Here is a 15,057-nt window from a genome sequence, read left to right as displayed (position 1 = left end):
GCTAAAATTGGTTTCAAGTGTGAGTAAGTGTCTGTTGAGCCCTCTCTCATCTTGTGATGGATGGGAGGAAGTCCCCTGGGATGGGAGCTTGATTGTAACATGGGAGTGCTAATTGATGACAAGGCTGGGTGATCTATGGTTGAGAAAGGGCCCACCAAGTTAGAAAAAAGTGCCAAACTCCAAAACAAGAGTCAATAGGAAGAATTTTCAGTTCAGTGACTGCTTTCAGCAGAAAAGAAAGAGTTGTACTCACTCAACTTGTGCCATATTAAATCTTATAACAACCTGACAGCTGCTGCAGGTGTTGACAGGTTTTTGATCTTGCTTAGAGCAAGAACAGCTGCTTTAAACATGAAGACACATCTTTCTCTATCTCACTACAACTTCCAAACTTATTAGTTATATGGCTTTGTGTGTGGTTCACCTTTACTTGGTGTTCAACCTTGCTTACTTGCCCAAATCTATCCACCCATCGATATGAAACGCCAAGACAGAAGCAAAGATTTTCAGTGAGGTGAAATACTGTTAGATAAACGTGAAATGAACTAAGAATGGAGAGCTTTTGTTTCTTCATATTTCCTCTTACTTTCACCAATTCCACTCTATAGTATCTGCTCCCAGAGGATAAAAAGTTACAGTAGCTCCTTGCCACTCATTTAGCCTCAATTGACAAAGAAGACACCCAAGGCTACATGTTGATACTGATAGTATAATGTCTTTCTTAGTCCTCTGGTGCAATCTCTGAGCAAAACCCCCTGAAAACTTTCAGGAGGTTTTGAATTTTTACAGTAAAGAAAATCAATTAGAGGTATGCTGAGTGCTTGGGGTATAATTTAGATCTGATAAAGATCCTCAAGTTAGTGTTTGTATGAAATGTTGACCCACTGTCCCTTGGCCTTACCTGGTCAGTGTCCATTATGTCCGCTAGATCGTTCTCTGACATATTGAGGATTGAGGCAGCGATGGACTTGGCTTTGATCATGGACTTGGCTGAGAGGCTGCCCTTTGCCGCCACAGAGCTGGCCTGCCTCGACCTCCTCCTCTTCATCAACTGCTGTTTGACCTCTTGAACGTCTAAAAGTATTTCACTGGCCAGGGCCTGAAGGAGGAGGAGAAGAAGAAATAAAAAGAAGAAGGATGATGAAATGGATACAGAAAAACAAGAGGGATAGCTCTGCCTGGCAGATGAATAAATGAAATTGATCAAGCATGCGCCAGAGAGGCCTAGTACATTATGGAGGAATATTGAGTTTGACACACTCAGATTCTCTTCGGTTTCGCCTCAAGCTCCCTTGTAGGAATGTGGACCTGAGGGTTTGTTGCCCTGTCGATTGAAAGCTGAGGGAACACAGCTTTGATACCAAACGCACCCCAAGTTTTGCTAAAATCTCCACAGACAGAGAATCATGCATCAGAGAGAGAAAGACAGAGAGCTGCTGAAAATACAGCCATTCATTTATTTATTTGCTTTCTGAATGTCTCACAGTACAACAGGGCAGCATAACAGTGTTAATAATTAAGCTATGAGGGGCTGTTTTAAATGGGGCCCGAGTGAATGGCAAGCGAGACGGGGAAGGCTTGGGACGGCACAGTTGTCGAGCACTAAATGGGAGTTTGCTCTAAATACAGAGAGACAATTAAATGTTAAAACTGCCACTGTACACGAGAAAGTCAATAAAGTAAACTCCCCTTTGCTTCATTTTGAGCTTATTGATCGAGGCAATAATCTTCTGTATCATTCCCTTGTAAGCCTGCTGAAAAGCTGACCTTGGAATAGATGGTCAGATGAGGGAAGCTGGAGACAGGAGAACTCACAGTACAGACAAACAAAAACAACAACAACAAAAAAGTGAAGTACAAGAAGCTCTTGGACACAACGCAATAGAACCATGCAATAGAGAAGTAGAGTGTATACACATATACAAAACACAAGTACAAACATACGAGTCTAAGTGCATCATAGTTACAAGGGTAATCACACATGAACATAGGAAAACATCTCGACTCCTCTCTCATAATTTCACACAGGTAGGCCAGGTGCAGTTTAGAGAGCCAGCAGTGCTTCTCACAGGAGAGTGCTGAGTGAGTGGTTAGAGGCTTAGAGATGGAGTGTGTGGAGTGCTGTTTATTAACGGCAATAAAGAGTTTAATGAATAAATAAAACAAAAGGAGAGCAGAGACATTCAGAAGTTCCAAGAAGATGTTTGAGGAAACATAAAGGATCATAGTCAAATGATAAAAAAAAAAAAAAAAATCATTTCAATTGAGCTGTCAGACAATTGCATTTTTTAAAATCACAATTAATTACAGGTTCTGTAGTCCCAATTAATCTAACCTTTCAGTGCATTTTGAAATTCCTCTGTTTTATTTTGGATTTTTGTGCAGTCATAAACTAAAGGTAAAATGGTAAATGGACTTGAGCTTGTATAGCGCTTTTCTAGTTGTCTGACTGCTCAAAGTGCTTTTACACCACAGGTCACACCTGCCATGCACACCCATACAATCCACATTCAGCACTGCTGTAGTTTATGAAACCTAGGGCTTGTAGGTGGATAAAACTCATGCCACGGTTTGTTGAAAGAAAGCAAAAACATCTTCCCTGCCAACAGAAGCTGTTTCATAACGATCTGTGGCTCAGTGCTGATTAAACTACCGCTATACTATACACCCAAGCTAATCACTACACTGGTCGCAGCCATTGTATATACCAGCCTACAGGACAACTAAACCGCTGCACATAACAATCTCAAACTCAAACTGGTACAGGTTGAGAGAGGAGCAAAAACCCCTTTTCTGTCAGGAAAAAGTTTCAGTGCTATTCTTTGCTTGCAGTAGCTTAACCAAAATGTGCTGAAAGGGCCAGTAAAGCATCAAAATGAAATGAACATTAATGCAGTGATCATGGACCTTAACTGCATGGCGATCAATACATTAATGCTGACAGCACTAGTGTTTAAGTAAACCTCTGAGAAGAACACTTGCTTTTTTACTCTTAACTGGGGCTACCATCTGACTTTGTCAAGGATGCAGAGAAAATAATCTGCAATTATCTTGGATATAAAGATTATTTCATATTGCAGAACATGACAACAAGTAGTCCCATATGCCCCTTATTTGAAATTACAATTTCATTGCTGGGGTCACTAAACAAGCTTGTAAGCTTGCTTTTAAAAGTAAGACACCAGAAAGAGACAGCTGAATCTAAGGTCCATCCTCCAGTGTCAACCTAGCAGCAGGGCTAAATAGGTGGGAAATGAGGCCAAAATACTCCAGCATGATGACAGCTACGTGTCATCTGGCTTTATCTTTACCAGGTATCCCAAATTCCTGTCTACTTTGTGCCCAGAATATGGTTTTAATTTTTCAAATCAAACTGAAAAAGCCTCTTCTGTCATCAGCCAACAAGTATGCAGTGCATTTGAAAGTTAACACCACTGATGAGTTGGTGATGAAGAAGTGTGCAAAAGTGCTGGAGAAAGCACTTAAGTTCAGCAATCCAATGTCTGAAATAACAGAAAAAGATCAATCAAAGTTATCCAAACCAGTAAGTTTTGATTTGTTTGATTCGCCCCAAGAAAACTGAGGTGCTGAAAGATTAATTAAAAACACATTTTAAATCTCAATAAAAGTAATTAGATTATTTCAGAACTGTGTTAGTGAGCATTCAGTGTAGCAGACCTAAGTAGGAAGAGACAACCTTGTCCATTTCCTAATGAAAGAAGGCCACTTGATCTCTTTTGGAGATCTGTGTTTACCTCTAAGGAATATACAGCTCATTAATGAAAGGTCGTAGATCCTGTTCCTTTATTTACAGCCTAACAGATATTCTCTGTCCCTAGTCAAGGGTTACATTCAATTGACCCAAACATTGCATGTGGAATAATCCAGGAAGACATTAGGGGGTAAATTTATCGCTAATTCTCAGCCCTGGAAGAGACGGAGGGTGGGAGGGGGATATGCAAGCGTTCGCACACAGGCTATTTAAATACATACATGGAGTGTATGTGTGTGCGTGTGCACGTGGATGTGTCTGTGTGTGCTTGTTAGGAGCTCTTAGCCCAGCCAGTACCACAATCACTATTGCCAGAGGGGCAATTTAGACAGGACGAGGATTAGGGAATGGAGATGGGGATCAAATGAGCACATAAAGATATCCTCTTTAATAACTGGCTACCTCTGAACCTCTTCACACACATGAAGACACAAAGGGATGATCTAAAACATAAAAAGCAGAGCAGCAGGACAAAGTTATTTAATTGTGTTAGATTATGTAGGAACTGATAGAATAATCTGTTATTGTTTGTCTTTTCTACAATTTCAGAAAGTTGGCATGAGCAACTTTACAAAAAAGGATTATAAAAGGTGTATACTGTAGGGTGATTACAGATAATTGTGTTCTTAAAACATTGTTATAGACTACTTCATATGCAGAGGTATTAGGATCACAATGCTTCCATAATCCTTTTGGGAGAAATAAAGAAACTAAACAAAGTGTGTATAATCTTATCCTTGGATTACAAGTCCAAACATTCTTCACAAAGGGACTACCTTCAGTCTGAGTGTCTGTATTGTGGAGTAGTCACTACATGCAGGGCCACTGTTTAGCAGTTCAACAGCAGTGCTTGCAGCCTGGGGCGTGTGCAGGGGGCCAAGAGGGTTTGCTGGCACACAATAAAGAAAAATCTCCACACGCACACACACAGCAAATACAGGCCCAAAGAACAAAAACAAGCTCATAAAGACACACACAGACACATCCATACACACACATGCACAGCCCCCCGGTCCTGATCAATACATGACAAGAGTAAATCTCCTCCGGACGTCAGGCAGTCCAATCAAAGGGCTCGGTGTTCTTATAGGGAATCACAGGAGCCAGGGGGAGACAAACAATGATGTGAATCCTCAACAACAACACAATGGCCCCACCAGCCTAGGGTTATGGGAATCGAGGAGAGGAGATATACGAACATGAACTGTATTTCCTATGCATGTCTAAAGATGTAAGTGTTCACGTGTAATGCAGCTTCTATTTTTAGGTAACATGAAGGTTGTATTCATGTGGATCGTCTTTACAATATAAATGCATATGTATGAAAAATTGTTGGCCAGAGGGCGAGTTTTGTGAAAGAACTAAAAGCTGCAAAGGAAGAAACATTCTATCAACCTTCATTTCTCCAAAGTTGCAAGTGAGCCCTACAGAAACTCTTTTTTTTTTTTTAATATTTCTGATAATCCTTGCTTGTGACAAGAAAAAAAGAAGAGAACTGCCACTAATCACAGTCCATAATGTGCCACTTGATTTATGTGTGTGTACAAATACGCTGCCACCACTATCCATCTCTGCCAAACCTTTTTGTTCCTTTGATAGGCAGGTGTCAATTGAGCAGAGGTGATGGAGAGTCTTTATCAGTCACTGCCAGACACGCATAGACAGACAGAGACACACCAACACAACTCAAGGTGATAGATCAGGCCTTAACAAAGACAATGCCGCCCACATACAGATATATCATACAGATTATTCACCTAGGTGGTCTGATTCTCCCTTTACTTAAGAAAAAAGTCCAAATTTGTAAGTACCAGGAAGGGAAGATGTCAGTATAGGTTCTCACTGACCAAGGTCATGGTTATCCATAGCTTTATCTTAAGGGAAAACTGCTCTTGTTTTGCCCCTCAACAACCTGAACAAGCCTTATGGAGAAGAGCTGAAATATTTTCAAGAACCTCAAACTAGTCCAGTTGCTTATTTTACTCAAGTTTTGGATACCAGGGAAGGAGACTAACTTGTTCAGGTACTACTTTGCCATTGTGGCTGGAGGATTCAATAATCTACCAGGTGCTCTTTTTTTTGACAAACAATTGGATTTTGGCAAAATTCAGTGGGCTGATATTTACATATTATGCATATTAGCCAATCCCAATATTTAAACGTACTTCAGACCTAAAACATCAGTCCTTAAAACATGCAATTTACAGACTGAGGATGAACAAATTCACAAATTTCAGTCCTTAAAACACACTTTAAAGTGTGAGGAATGATAATGAATACAGAAAAAGACTTTGGCTGATGTAGGTCTGTTGGTGCAGTCCAAAACTCCTCTGATATATTTGTGCATACAGCAGGGCAAATATAGCAGCCAATGATGTCCCAAGGTGCTATAGTTTACCCCAACCCCCTAACACTACAATGACTTAAAAATACGAGCAGTCAATCTAAAAACAGTCTGTTATTAGCTGATGTCACTGCCTTCATTGGAAATTAACAGCCAGCTACATACTGTATTTTTGTTCATTATGAGTTAAATTTGCCAAATCTATCAGCCATGGTGGCCTAAAGGTGATTTAATGCATCTTAACAAAAAGATTTTGCCAAAACTTTTACAAGAACTCTGTCTCTACTCTGACACAGAGCAAGGAAGCTCTGGCCTTAGTTTATAAGGTCAGGGGCAGGCAAAATGCTGGAGAGCTTGTCTATTTTTCACTTGAACTGGATACAGCAGGACCAAACATCTCACCTGCTGAATGTGTGTTTTAATCCATATTTCACTTGTCTTTAGCCCTGTATCATTAAAAGAAGCTGACTGTGGCTGTGTCTCTCTCAAGGCAGCAACAATTCAATCCCTCCTGTCTGTTAGCGCTGCCATGCTAAGTATCAGTAAAGTATGCAATGAAAGAGACATGTCATACCTGCCAAGTCTATCACAATAAAAGCTTCCAATCCTTTTCACAATTGAAGACTTTTGTTTTGAAGCACAACACCAGGCTATAGATTGTTTCCAGCAGCAACTGAACAACAAGAATGTTTCATGAAGAAGAGTGACAACGTCACAGAAAAAGAGAAATTAGGATTATCTGAAGTATTAAGTAAAAGATGAGAAAATGAAACTGAGACTTTTTACTGAGAGTAATCTATCTCTAATTACTGCCTAATTTTTTCCATGATTTTGAAGATTAATTTTTTATACTTAAAGATGTTTTTCATGACTGAAATTCAGCCTTGTGGTTTATAAAACTGTTGCCCGTCATACAAAAAACCTAAAATACAAATTATCTGCATCACTTTACAGGGACTTTAATATCTGCTCAACAATAATATCACATATCACAAGTTTATATACTAGGTAACTTTATAAGGGGAACAGTTCAAACTGTAAAAGAAAATACAGACATGCTCTTGGTCTCACTACTAAACAGAAAAGGTTATTTTTAGTTATTCTACTTTATTTGTGTTATTTAGTTGATAATTTAAACAAATATTTATCACTTATTTGTTATAGTCTCTACAGCAGCTATGTCTTCTAGGGATGATTTACCTGAAACAAAACCATTATTTAGAGGCAAGATAATGACATCATTGATGCACTTTTATTTATAAAGTTAATGAATTTATGAGGTGAGATGAAACAGCCAAACATGTTATGAACCTGAAAAAGCCTTTTCAATATCCCCTCATGTTTATATTTCAGTCATCTGGGTTGTGAAGTTCCTACCACTGCAAACACCCCATGTCCTAATGTGAGGCTTTCAAAATAAAAATAATTCAACTTCATAATTGCCATTTCTTGTGTGAGCTTGTTAGAAATAGAATATCTATTATTGAATTAGCAGAACTTTGCAGAGCTACCAATAGCAATGATTTTTGATAACACTGCACAGTTGCAGTATTTACAACCTCTCCTTTTTACTTTTTACCTTGGCTGATGTACATGTTTGAAAAACAGAGAGTAAAAGTTAAATTTACCTCAGGGATTAAGTATATCTTCTAATCTTCTCCTTTTTTGGGCCTGAGTCACAGCCATAGACTGCTTTTTTTAAATCAACCTTGACTTAAGAGAAAGGAGACATCAGTTTAAACACACCTTTAGAAAGGTCAGGTAGCAAGAGAAAGCCTCTCTATTCTCAAATGACACCGAGCTAAACTACAAAAGCACATAGCCTATCACTGTGAATACTGACACAAGTTCTGATGTGAGAAGATAAGGGTCTGGTAAGTGAATGTGTAGGCCCACCTGGCTCTGCTCGTAAAGTAAAACAAGCAAAAGACAAATTGATGAACAAATTGATCAATGCTAAAACACATGCAGATGCCAGGTGTTGAGTCCAACCCTGGACTCCGTAAGGTACAGTCATGGGCGAAAGTATTGGCAGCCCTGGAATTGTTTCAGAAATCTCTTCATGGGTGAGAGATCTCTTCATAGGTGTTCAATGGGATTTAGATCCAGACTCATTGCTGGCCACCTCAGGACTCTCCAGCACTTTGTCTCCAACCATTTCTTGGTGCTTTTTGAGGTATGTTTGGGGTCAGTGTCCTGCTGGAACACCCATGACCTCTGACGCAAACCTAGCTTTCTAACACTAGGTCCTACATTGCGGCCCCAAATTTTTTGACAGTCTCCAGATTTCACGATTCCTTACACACAGTCAAGGCACCCAGTGCCAGAGGCCACAAAACAACCCCAAAACATCTTAGAACCTCCACCATGTTTGACTGTAGGTACTGTGTTCTTTTCTTTGTAGGCCTCATTCTGTTTTCTGTAAATGGTGGAATGACGTGCTTTTCCAAAAAGCTGTACCTTAGTCTCATCTGTCCACAAAATGTTCTCCCAGAAGAATGAGGCTTACTCAGGTACATTTTTGCAAACTCCACTCTGGCTTTTTTATGTCTCTTTGTCAGCAGTGGGGTTCTCCTTGGTCTCCTGCCATAGCGCTTCATCTCATTCAGATGATGATGTATGTTTATCCACCATTCCAACTATCCTGCGTTGCATTCTTTTGTCAATTTTTCTCTTCCGTCCACGTCCAGGGTGATTAGCCACAGTTCCATGGGTTATAAACTTCTTGATTATATTACGCAAAGTGGACAAAGGAATTTCAGGATCTCTGGAAATGGTCTTGAAACCTTGAGATTGTTCATGTTTTTCCACAATTTTGCTTCCTAAGTCCTCAGACAATTCTTGGCTCTTCTTTCTCTTCTCGATGCTTGGTGTGACACATACAGGCACACAACACAAAGGTTAAGTCAACTTTTAGACATTCTAACTAACTTCAGGTGTGATTTCTAGATTGCCAGCACCTGTTACTTGCCACAGGTGAGTTTAAATGAGCATCACATGCTTGAAATAAAATGATTTACCCACAGTTTTAAAAGGGTGCCATTAATTTTTTCCTGCCCATTTTTTGAGTTTTGTGTAAAATTGTGTCAATTTTCTTTTTTCATTGGATATTTTTTGTTGTTCCAATGCACATAAAGGCAAAACACATATGTATAAAACCAAAAACATTTGTAACTGCAACAATTTCTGGGAGAAATGGTGTATTTTCTGGAAAAATTCCAGGGGTGCCAATACTTTTGTCCATGACTGTATGTCTGATTATTTCTGTCACTGCACTGATGATCCACTTCCGCATTGCGATGCATCAGAGAAATTATTAATTTCAACACCCCCAAGCAAGATAGTGCCAACACCCTTTTCTTTGCTTAACCACCTACTACTTCTGAGGGATCTTGTGGCTTGCTCAGACCAGGTGGGATGAGAAACTCCCTCAGTGTATTCTAGGTCAGGTTTTCCCCCCAGTTGGACATGCCTAGAGAGCGTCCACAGGGAAGCCTCAAACTGACATCCTGATGAGATGCCTGAAGCCTCTCAGCTGGTTCCTTTCAGTGTTAAGGAGTGGTGGTTTTACTCTGGGCTCCTTCTGGATATCCTCCTGATAATCAAAAGAGCAACTCTTTTGATCTCTGCCTTTTCATCCTGAGGCTGAAATGCCAATTGACAGGTAAATTAAGAGCCTTACCTTGAAGTTTTCTCAACAGTACAATGGTCCGGTTTAATGACTGCATCATTGGTGACACCGAATCAGATATCATACTGGATCTTTACTGGGATGGTGATATATTAGGAGTTAAAGCAGATTATACATAAATGATAGTGTTGGTTGTTCAAGTCAAAATTTACTTGTCTTTGACCATCTCTTGATTGTTCGTTCAATGTGTAAAATGTGAAAATGAGAGTCCGATTTTTAAAGTAATGCATTCACCTGATTTTATGTCCTGATTTTCTTTTCTATGAAGTTCAAGAGTGTACCAGAACAACAGGATATTTCAAAAATGACAAAACCCAACTAATTCCACTCATGAGTATTTCCTTCCACTTTTACAGAGCTGCAATTTCTCCACCCTGTCAGCACCAAAATATAGTACCTTTAACAAGTATTTACCCTTGAAAATTTACCCTTTATTGATTTTAGAAATCAGTCATGGTCAATACAATTTGACTTTTTGACAAAAAAGTTACAAAAAACTTTCTACAATATAATGTCAATTAATTAAAAATGGGAAATGTAAAATAAGTTGCTTTATAAATGTTCGGCCCCTTCAAGTCAGTATTTAGTTGATGCACCTTTGGCCTCTATCACAGCACTGAGTCTGTGTGGATAGTTCTCAGTCAGACTTGCACATCTGCATTTTTACTCCACTCTTCTTTGCAAAACTGCTCAAGCTCATTCAGGTTGTACAGTGTACTCTTTCAAGGCACTGTACTTTCACTTGGTTGTGTAGCAGCTTACTTAACCATTCACATTAACTACCAGTTAGCGGCCAGTTAACAGCTGATTTTGGCTTGGAGTCCAAGAAATTCACAAGCTCATCCATCTTTGGTCAGCTCTACTCAAGTCCTTGTACACTTGTGCACAAGTTTTGTCATATGGTCTAACATTGGTTGAATAATTGACTAACAAAAGATGTATGCAGAGTTTAACATGTAACAGCAAAGTATGCCATATTAGTGCTAAAGTGCTTGAGTGATTTTTGGTGTAAAAGACAGAGTAATGGTCAGAGAACTTCTTCGCCATGGAAAAAAAACTCACATTCAGGCAATAACCTTTGACCTCTGAGAAAAATGGTAAGACATGGTAGCTTTTGAGTAAATCTACAACCACCTGAGCAACTCCAGGACAGGGAGGTTGCTAGAGAAGTTGCTGTGCTTAGTGTGAAGTCCTGCTATTCATTTTTCATTTACAGGGACCAAAATGCCACAGTCCATGCCTTAAACTTTTGCCTACTCAAGAATGCACCAGAAACCGACACCTAGGCCTGCAGGTGAAACATCCACACAATACTACTGTGAGGAGATTGGTAAGATCACTTAACTAGGCAAACTCTGGACCCGTAGCATTTGATTTCTTGTGCCTTAAGTACAGTACCTTGATAAAAGAATGAAGTTGCTCCAGATGGGAGTAGGTCTGGCCGAGCTGTCTCTGAAGTCTGTCCAAGGCATTGGAGCTCTGCTGGGTCAACCCTTCCATTTGTTCAGTAGCGGTCTGTTCCAGTGCAGCTAGAGCCTGCTCACTGGCTCCCACACGAGCCTGCAAGGCATGTATCCGCTGCTCCTGTAAAGAGGAACAGTGGTCTGAAATGTCAGCTATAAGCAACCGTTCAAAAAAGTAGAGTACTATAGGCTTGTGAGGCTTTTGTGGCCCTTGTAGTTATAGTAAAATCTGAAAATTTCTGGCACCTGTGGTCATGTTTAATTCCAGTGAAATGAAAATAATTCAAGTTACAAAAAGAACTAATCTTCCTTAGGATTGTCAGAACAATTTTTCATAAATGTTTCCTTTATCATCTGTTTAAAATGTGTATAAATAAAAACTCTTAAAATCAGTGGGGTGAGATGTTTTGTAATTAATGTATTCATGGTAACAAAATTCAGTGTTAAGTTCAAGCAGCAACCTTTGGTGCTGAAAATAAAGCCAAGAGTGGAAGCATATAAAAACAAGTTCTTTAAGTGTCCACTTGAGGCAGGCTCTAAAAGCCCCACATATCCCAAATACACCCATGGTAAAATGACCATTTTATACCAGAAATAAACAGTCTGGTAACATAAAAATGTTCCAAAATAATACACATACATTTTAGCTGGGGAATTCATGTTTTTAAAGGTACAGACTGTTAAGGGTGCTTGTTTTAACTTCTCATGTGTTATGATCAAATGAAAGCTAAGAGTTAGGCACAATAATGGGCTTGGCTGAGTTGACTGACAGATGGGAGGGTTGCAGCTATTACCCATAAGGCAAAAAGCACGCCTCAGCTTCATACCTTTGCCTGTTAGTGTACTGGGGGTTTGTTAGAGACAGCATATCCATCCACTGCCATTGTGACACCACTTTTTACTGAACACAACCTGCTATAAAGTCCCCATGTACCATTGAAAGTAAATGAACAGAGGAGGTAAATTCAGGTCAATAACTCAGCTGAACTTGCTGCCTATTCTAAAAATACGGAGGATCTGAGAGTTATGTACACAGTAACTTGGGAAAAGCACTAAACACTGTTTGGCAAAAAAGTTCTCTGAATTTACACCGAGTTCCTGTTTTTGTTGTGTTGTTTGAATTTTCAGAAGGTTTTTAAAGCAGTCCAAGTGTTGCCAAGTTGATGACTTTTTAATGGAATTTGCATGCTTTTTCTCAACTTGGAGGTGATGAGCTCTCAAAGCCAGGGATATCAAAGTGCTGTTGCAAAGAAAAAAAAGAAAAAAATAAAATAAATGTGTTTATTATTAAATTGTCTAGTTTGAATGTTCATGATGAAAAAATTCTGAACCACTGTTAAAACTGATGGTGAGGCTGTTTCCTACCAAGGTTTTTACAGGTAACTTAAACTAACAAAGTAACTGAAACTTAAATAAAAACAAGGCGTAATAAGCAAATGAAAACTAACTAAAACAGCATTGTTTGATTAAAAAAAACTAAAATAAAAATAAATTAGAGAAAAAAATCCTTAGTTTTAGCCTCAGACAGCAGAATACTGTCTGATTTGTCTCAGGCACAGTAATTCACATTTTGGATGAGCTTGTTCAAAGCAAACGTTATGAATTGCTTACTTTCCTAAACAATATCTAACTTTTTCAAAATACAAAAATACACTGGTATACTGACTTATGGACTTGTGCAGGCATTTAATTGATGTGCACACATAAGTGAATAACATGTATTTACACTTTAAATAGCATATCTTTAATAATTAAATCTCTTTTAACCTTTAGCGTCAAATAAAATCTGGTGGGCCATCCAACCCTTTACCCAGCCACCCATGCTTGGGAGTGTTAATTGGCCTGATTTGATTGGTCAAAACTTTACACAATGGTAATCAAATGTCTTAAGTTGTATACAAATATATAATTTAAATAAAACAATGAGGACTGAGGAGTGGCCTTTTTGAATGGATTTTCAAATTGTTTGATGTTTACTGTTACTTGCTTTTGGGTCTCAGCCCTGACAAGTGTCCATTTATGAAATAAACTCATACTAAAACTAAACAAATAAAAACTTAACCAACAAACCAGCATTTGAAATTAATCAAAGAGAAAGACAGAACAAAATAAAAACAAAACTAGTATGGTCAAATATGAACCATGGAACAGGCCCAAAACACAAAAATTTCTGCTTATTTATCAAAAATGGCAGATTTCTGGCTTAAGTTTGGGTTTTGCTCTGGGAGACTATTTTGTAGATCTCCCTAAGCCGAATGTGTCCACCAAATTTCATCTCTAGGTAAAAGTCACTTTTGAGGCTGTTCTGTAGAAGCACGTAAGGTGGCGGTATTGAAAGAATTCCTGAGGGTCGTTACTGAAACCTTCATCAACCTTGCATTTTTCAGACCACACATGTGTGCACTAATTTGCTTTCCTTATTGAGCATGTTGAGGGGCCTAAAAATGAGTGATGAAAAAATAATAATAATAATGACAATCCTGACTAATTTGTATAGGACTCTTGCACCACTTGATGCTTGGGCCTTGACTGATGAAAAATCAAAACTATTATAACCATGCTTCCAACCTTTTTCTCCAGGTCCCTCTTTAGTTTTGTACAGGAGGCCTCACACTGGCTTTTTTCTGTGGTTGCAACATTTAGTCTCCTTTTTAGAGATTCAATGAGAGCCTTCCTGTTGGTGGCCTCCTCTGATAAAGTCTTCGCCTGTAGAGCAAAAGTGACACAGGAGAGTAAAAATAACAGAATGGGATGGGTATATCTCTTGTAATGAAGAGGTATTCAAATCATACATTCATCCTAAACAGTAACAGTAGCAGAAGTAAAAAAGTTCATTCTCTGCCCTTGCTGTGGTTTACTGTGTGTACCTTCTTCTCCAGCTCCTCCATCTGCCCTCTGTAACTTTTCTCCATCTCCTGCAGGAACTTAAGTCTCGTCTTCAAGTCCTCCACAAGCTGCCTCTTCATGTTCAAATCTCTCTCTGCGTGGCTTGCCCTGGAAAAATGTATCACGACGCGCACAAAACACACAAATGTTAAAATTCAAAAGAGAAGTATGCATAGTTGGGATATTCACGTACACACATTTATGTAAGGCAAACACTTGCAAATAGCATAATCATAGAAGACGAATAGAGACATACACAGAGAGACACACACTCACATACACACATACGCAAAGCTGGCAGGCACAGTGTCCCCATGCAGTGCATCAGGCGTGACAGCTCATTATGACAACTAAATACACTGGCATGCTGTTTGGGTAAGTCGAGGGGGGTGAAATAAGGATGCATATGTAATTCTAACTGGCATATATTAGAACAAGTGCTCTAGCGGGGGATGCCACACTAAGCATGACTGGGGAGTCCTCTTTGACTAACGGTATTTTGAATCAGCAGTGACACTACTTGAGAGACTGTAATCAATATTTAAATGTTTATTATTTTCCACACAGCACTGCACCTGTCACATCTAAAAACACATCAGCAGGGGGACTCAGCTTGTGAATGACTGATTATGAATGAAACATGCTCTAAAAATGTTGTTTGTTTGCTGATAACACTTCCCTAAAGAGCGGCAAGGTCTCTGTATTGTAAGAAATTCATGTCTTAACTGTTGCAAACATGCACCTCGTGTCACTTTACATTTCGATAACCTGCTGTATTGATATATTTAATATCCCAGCACTCTGCTGAGCCATACAGAGAGGCCTTGTTTTAAATGGGCTCAGTATGTTAGTATGTTTAATTCTGTTTTCATAAAAGGCAAATACGAGTTGTTCATGGTTG

At 39.0% G+C, this 15,057-nt stretch overlaps 1 protein-coding gene across 1 annotated transcript in view; it reads right to left on the bottom strand.

Annotated features, from left to right (window-relative positions):
- cntln (centlein, centrosomal protein) overlaps nt 1-15,057 on the bottom strand; it is a 133,414-nt gene that overhangs the window by 32,845 nt on the left and 85,512 nt on the right. Inside the window, exons 23-26 of the mRNA XM_041784419.1 lie at nt 14,138-14,264; nt 13,839-13,976; nt 11,206-11,391; nt 902-1,099 (exon numbers count right to left, since the gene is read on the bottom strand). Of these exons, the coding sequence (XP_041640353.1) occupies nt 902-1,099; nt 11,206-11,391; nt 13,839-13,976; nt 14,138-14,264 (649 nt within the window). The remainder of the gene's footprint in view (nt 1-901; nt 1,100-11,205; nt 11,392-13,838; nt 13,977-14,137; nt 14,265-15,057) is intronic.

The sequence above is a fragment of the Cheilinus undulatus genome, linkage group 4 (assembly GCF_018320785.1).
Source record: "Cheilinus undulatus linkage group 4, ASM1832078v1, whole genome shotgun sequence".
Lineage (NCBI taxonomy): Eukaryota > Metazoa > Chordata > Actinopteri > Labriformes > Labridae > Cheilinus > Cheilinus undulatus.
This window is presented reverse-complemented; position numbering and strand designations above follow the sequence as displayed.